The sequence below is a fragment of the Acanthisitta chloris genome, unplaced genomic scaffold (genome assembly GCF_000695815.1).
Source record: "Acanthisitta chloris isolate BGI_N310 unplaced genomic scaffold, ASM69581v1 scaffold780, whole genome shotgun sequence".
Lineage (NCBI taxonomy): Eukaryota > Metazoa > Chordata > Aves > Passeriformes > Acanthisittidae > Acanthisitta > Acanthisitta chloris.
The window spans coordinates 32673-39318 of NW_008652044.1; the positions used below are offsets into that span (position 1 = coordinate 32673).

At 40.8% G+C, this 6646-nt stretch overlaps 1 protein-coding gene across 1 annotated transcript in view; it reads right to left on the reverse strand.

The window, feature by feature from the left end:
* Positions 1-6646, reverse strand: part of LRRC56 (leucine rich repeat containing 56) — a gene marked incomplete at its 3' end in the record, with an annotated part of 51676 nt that overhangs the window by 31126 nt on the left and 13904 nt on the right. The window contains 1 exon segment of the mRNA XM_009075536.1: positions 1435-1495. Coding sequence (XP_009073784.1) covers positions 1435-1495 — 61 coding nt within the window.

A 6646-nucleotide genomic window follows, 5' to 3' on the forward strand; every position in this document is an offset into this window, starting at 1 on the left:
CCTCTCCTCATTTTGCTAACATCTAATCTGCCCCTCCTGTCTCAGTTTGTGACCATTCCCTCTACTCAGTTGGAGACCAACACTGCCTGCATCAAGGACCACAAGGATGTCAGGTCAAAGAAAATGGTTTGCCAGAACTTTACATGAGAGAAATTAGAGTCTCAGAATACAAAGATGCAAAATCCTGCTAAAACCTTAAGTCAAACAGCTTGATTTTCCTGAACTGCATCCTATATTCAATACCACAGAACTGGTCCAAACACTTTCCATTGAAACATTTTAGGAGAATATGGATTTTTTACCACACAAAAAGCCCTCACTTTGTATTTTTTCTTTTTAATATAATAAAATATTTGCAAAAATTGTAACTTTTTTCACTCACTACTTATTCCTCCATTGCAATAATGGAGCAATTTCATGCTTATGACAATAGTTGGTTGCTATTAAAACAATTGCAACAATGAAGAATGACCACTTTTCCATACTATGCACTAAAAGATGGGGAAAAAAATTAGACAGCAAGTACTTCATCACATCACTAGAACAAGGGAAAATAAGATCAAAGGGTGACAACTGAAGTTCATTAGCTACTTTAGGGACGATGCATGAGAGAGGCTGAGATGAATTTATTGCTGTTTCTCATCAGGGAACATATTGCCTTTAACAAGAACTGGCAAAATCACTACTTTTTCCCCCAGAAATTGAGCAGATAGCTATGCAAAACCAGACAGCAGTCTTGCTTGAAAAAAAGGCAGCCTTTTACACAGCCCTTTTCTGATATGAACTGTACTTTCCCAATTTGCAATAATTATCAAGGGTAATACAGATATCAGCACAGGACAGAGAAGACAGCTCTGCCTCCTCATTGTGATGGTTTTCACTTCTACCTTTCCAACCAACCAATTCCCCAGTTTTCTGGGAGAACACAGGTGATGTTTTCAGGAAGCTCAGCAAGCCAGGGACATGCAGTCTTCACAGCAACTCTTTTAAACCTGACTTTATTAACTTCAGTAAAGACAAAGTGATTTTCATCAGCTGAGGAACTGGTCTGACCTGTATAGAACAGGCTTCTGTGCACAATAAAAGCCCAAAGGCTGAAACACTCTGAAATCCAAGCACCTAGACATAGATAAGAGGTGAATTTTTAGCTCCTTACAAATTTGCAACAAATTTCCCTGGACTTCATCAGGAAGTTCCGTGGTGGCAGACTAGGATGAATTCATTGGCACCATTGCAGATACACTGATTTATTCTAGCTCAGGTACTGTCCTTAAACTTACATGGTAGAGGAACATATATCCATGACCTAATCCATTATCATAGTATGGAAAAAGGGAAGAAATGAAAGCAGCAGAAATGAAGATTTTTATCACTTAAATAAAATTGAGGACTGTTATTCCTTCTGTTTGTTTCATTGAATCATTCATTTCTTACCGCACAGACACAAGCAAGCTATTGTCCAGCTTCAGTTCTCTCAGATTAGGGAGATACATACCTATGGGAACAGAATAATGAATCAGTTTGCAGACATAGGAGCAGAGGAAACTGATGACAATTACAAGTTGAAGCATCTAATTTTACATGCATTTCTTAGCTGTTTCTGCCAGATCTGTGCTGGACTTCTTCTAAGAAAATCCATGAGATTATTTCACTCAAAAAATATTCTATCCTTTCCATTTTTGCAGCATATACGTATTGTCTGCATGACTACCAAAGTGTAACTTTTTGAACCCCTCTTTGACAATTCTGGCACCTTTCCAGACAGACAACAACAGAAACTGGCTTGATGGGTGTGTTTTCTTTGGTCTGTTTCCCCATCCTTATTGACTGTTAACTGAGAGATACTCTGAAGGGTAAGAGATGCTTTGGAGTATAGCATTCCATGACCTGCTTAATGGCAAGCAGCGATGGACTTACTGGGTACACAGCTAAGTGACACTTCTTGAAAATGTGACTTTGAGTCAAACAACAAGAACATAATGTCCTATGTCACGACATCACCTTTTATAGTTCAGAGATCCCCAAAATTCAACTTACATTTTGCTAAGCGTTGCTCTCTCCTTTTAATTTTCTGTACATGATTGATTGTTTACTATTGGACTGTACAAGTTTCATGTCTGTGAAAACCTCAGTATTCTGTTGCTGTTACTTTAATTAATGCTTTTTTTTTCTGTCCTCAAGAGTCATTTGCCTTTTTTTGGCATTGTTGAACCAAAATCACACACCAAATCATAGAATCATAGAATCATAGAATCATAGAATCATCAAGGTTGGAGGAGCCCTCTAAGATCATCAAGTCTGACCATTGACTTGTCTCTGCTGGAACCCCTAAACCATATATCCTCCAGCATCAGATCCAGATGTCTCTTAAACACTTCCAGGCATGGTGGCTCCACCAGTTCCCTGGGCAATATTCCAGTGTCTGAACACCTTAACAGGGAAAATTTTTTTCCTAACATCTAATCTGACTCTCCCCTGTCTCAGTTTATGACCATTCCCTCTAGTCCTCTCCCTGCAGCCATGGCAGGAGAGACATTCCCCACATCTCTCTAAGCCCTGTCAGGGAGTTGGAGAGAGCTATGTGGTCACCCCTGAGCCTCTTCTCAAGGCTAAACAAACCCAACTCCCTCAGCCCTTCCTCATGTGTTCTATCCCTTTGCTGCCCTTGCTGCCCTTGGCTGGACTCACTCCAGTGCCTCAATGGCCTTTTTACAGTGAGGGGCCCAAATCTGAACACAGCATTGAGGTGTGACCTCCCCAGTGCTGAGTACAGGGGGAAGATCAGTTCCCTGTTTCTGCTGCCACATTTTTCTTGAGCCAGGTCAAGGTGCCATTGGCTTTCTTGGCCACCTGTGCACACTGTTGGCTCACACTGAGTTGCTGTCACCAGCACTGCCAAGTGCCTTTCTGACAAACATCTCTCTCCCCACTCCTCCCCCAGCCTGGAGCTGCATGGGGTTGTTGTGGCCCTAGTGAAAGACCAGCACTGAGCCATATTGACCATCTTGCAGTTCCCTCCAAGCTACAGAATAATCCAAACATAAGCTCAAGTCTCAGGAAACATTTGTCATTGACAATAACAAACTTCTACCCATTCCCACTAGCAGAGTTTACCCATAGCTGGTGAGCATCCTCCAGTGTAACATGCAACCATGTAGAAGTAATCACAATTTTAGACAAACTGGATCACTGCTGAAACATTACATTGTATTCTTAGCGAATATTTTTATGAGTCCTCTGAGAAATTACTCTCTGGCAAGGGTGACTTAGCAATGTCCAGAAGGACATCATTCCAGCACTTTGCAAAGGATAAAAAGAAAAAGAAAATCAACAAACAAACAAAAGAAATAAAAATGTAAAGGGAATGGGATCTCAAAGGCAAACAAAGGAGGTCATGTTGTTCATCCTATTTCCCCAAGCAGAACAAGAGCATTTGTGGCAAAAACATTTTAATAAATTATGTTTTAGTAGAAGCATTATCTACTTCTAATGTTATTTGGTAGAGATTATAATGCACATATTGATTGCTATACTGCAAATATTTAACTTTATGTCTTTGCAAAGCTCTTTTGAAAATATAAAAAAGATTCAAAATACTGTGCAATTTTTCTAGCCTTATATTTTTAAACATTTTCTATAATCCATAAAAATTATAGTACAAATTATAACACAGAATCCTGATCCTGCAGGGCATAATTTCTTATGTCAAACATATTTTAGGTAGTATGGAAATAAAATAATTGTGGATGCTGGCAGAGGAGATATTAGGATCTCTGTTAATTATTCTCAGCAGTCATAGCAGATACCGAGCAAAGACTTCCTCAGATATAAACCAGGCCCTAAGAAACTCCCCACAAAAAGAAATAAAAATCTAGACTAAAAAAATATTGCTATCCTGTTTCTGATAAGGACAGAGAGGTTAAATGATGTCCCCAAAGTGTTAAAGGAAAGAACAAGAAGGATGAAGGAGCCTCTCTAGTCCCAGCTCAGAAGTGGGTAATAGCCTTGCCATGGACTCATCTGGAGAGGTTAAATGGTTACCAGGCAAAGGCTACTGCAGAGCATTACAAAGCAAATAGGTTTTAGAAACTAGTATTAAGCACTAGATTTGAAAGAGGAGTCAAGAAGAGTAGCTGAAGAGAAATGGAGACTTGCTCAAGAAAAAGCTTCCACTGCATTTAGGGTTGATTCAGGAAAAAGCCCTCCATTATTCAAGGATTCAAAGAGGCAGAGCGACAGACACAGGATACAATTTTCACATCTGGTTAAAAGAAAAGTAAAAAAAATATCACTTTTGTAACCCAACCCTCCATCTCAGACACGTTATTGTATTTTCGCACAACCGATCCCTGGGATACACTTGTAGAGCATTATCCAGTGTGCTGAATACAAGAATGAAATAGAAGGACACTATGTGCAGTGGTGCAAAATTCTGCCATGTATTTCTCCAAGTCTGCAGGCTCCTTTAAGTTTCATATTGATATGCAATTGTTCTTTGGTGCTAAGAATTCATTTTTCAATTGATTTTGCTGTTTTTTACAGTCTCACATCCTTACATACAGATTAGAGACTGGAAGATGGAATTAAGAAGAGAAAATTGTAAAATGAAGGTGACAAAAAAAAGAGATCAATCCAAATTTAACATGTTCACGTTAATGGAGGGGAAATTTAGGCTGGATATTAGGAAAAAGTTTGTTCCTGTGAGGGTGGTGAGACACTGGCACAGGTTGCCCAGGGAGGCTGTGGCTGCCCCAACCCTGGCAGTGTTCAAGGCCAGGTTGGATAAAGCCTTGAGCAACCTGCTCTGGTGGGAGGTGTCCCTGCCCAGGGCAGGGGGTTGGGACTGGATAATCTGTAAGGTCCATTCTAACCCCTAAAATTCTATGAGTCAATGAAACTTAACAATATATTTCCAGTTCTAAATTTTAACCATCATGGCATCTTTTCTGAGAGAAAGGGCATAAATTATTCTTACACTAACATAAAAATACCCTAAAATATCAACAATATTGACTTCTAATATTAATTTTAAAAATACAGACGATGTATTCTTTCTCCTGAAACTGACTTCATACTATGTAATTTTGATTTTTAACACTGAGAATAGTCCAGAAAAATACTGATGATTGCAGGACAAGGCTGAGAATTCAGGATGATGAGCAATGTTATCTTATCTGTCTATGATTCCCTGGTTTTGTTGTATGGCTCTGAAATTACTAACCACCAGCAATGCACTAGCATTAAACTGTTCTACTGCACTGTGCCAGTGGAACAAAACTAAATGCAGAGCAGAAGAAAATCAAAATGTACGGTGGGTGAATAAAAGCAATACACACATGCCCAACAACATTGCCTTGAGTGCTGCACTTAGCAAGCAGAGTAGCAAAGCAGATGTCTTTCTGAGCTGCCTTGGCACAACAGGTGACATGTAGAAAACTCGCTAGGAGTGAAGAGAAAACAGGCAAGACTCTGGTTTTGTTATATTCTACAAGCTATGACACTTGTAACACTTGCTGTTTACATTATGGAGTGTTCTTTAGGTAGGATCATAGATCTTGTTTTTCTATTGTTAAAAAATCATCAGGGCTTTACTTCTTATGTCTTTTGGAATATGGACTAGTGTAAAACACACAAAAGAAATTACTGGCAAATATTTGCATTGGCATCAGGCAACCCACAAGTTTTGTTGATCCTGCAGTACAAAATAGGCATGTGAAAACAGGCTGCACTCTGCTAGCAAGAGCAACCTGATATGTAAATTAAACAGGCTATTTAATTCACTTCAGCTGTGCTTGATCAAGTAAGATTCATCACTTTGATGTTATTTCTACACATGTTCTAAATGTGCAATGTTTCTGCATTTCTGAGGCGAACTGGGCAATGCAGGTTGAGTCGAGCAGGTCCAGAGAAGAGCAACGAGGCTGGTGAAGGGACTGGAGCACAAGTGCCATGAGGAGAGGCTGAGGGAGCTGGGGGTGTTCAGCCTGGAGAAGAGGAGGCTCAGGGGAGACCTTCTCACCCTCTGCAACTCCCTGACAGGAGGTTGGAGTCAGGTGGGGGTTGGTCTCTTCTCCCAGGCAACCAGCAGCAGGACAAGAGGGCACAGACTCAAGCTCTGCCAGGCGAGGTTGAGGTTAGATATTAGGAAGAGATTTTTTACAGAGAGTGCTCAGGCATTGGAATGTGCTGCCCAGGGAGGTGGTGGATTCACCATCCCTGGAGGTTTTGAAGATGAGACTGGATGTGGCACTTAGTGCCATGGTCTAGTAACCATGGTAGGGTTGGACTCTGTGATCTTTGAGGTCTCTTCCAACCAGGTTGATTCTATGATTCTATGATTAAGCCCACAGCACTTGCAGGCAAACCCAACCTCACCAAGGTCACCCAATCTCATGGTGGTCGAGCTACTGGAGAATCACATAAAAAACACATCAGTGCAGGGTTTAACATAAGCACTCTGCCCCAGTACATACTTGTGACTCCTAGAGACCCTGCACAAGACCTGCTGCAGTGGGTTGTCCAAGCCTTTCCCAGTCAGTACCAGCTAAAGAAAGACCAGCATGGCCAGACTCAACCTCCAACCTCCACACTGGCTCCCTGACCATGCAAGCACCTGCTGACAAACATCTCCCAGGATGTATCAGGA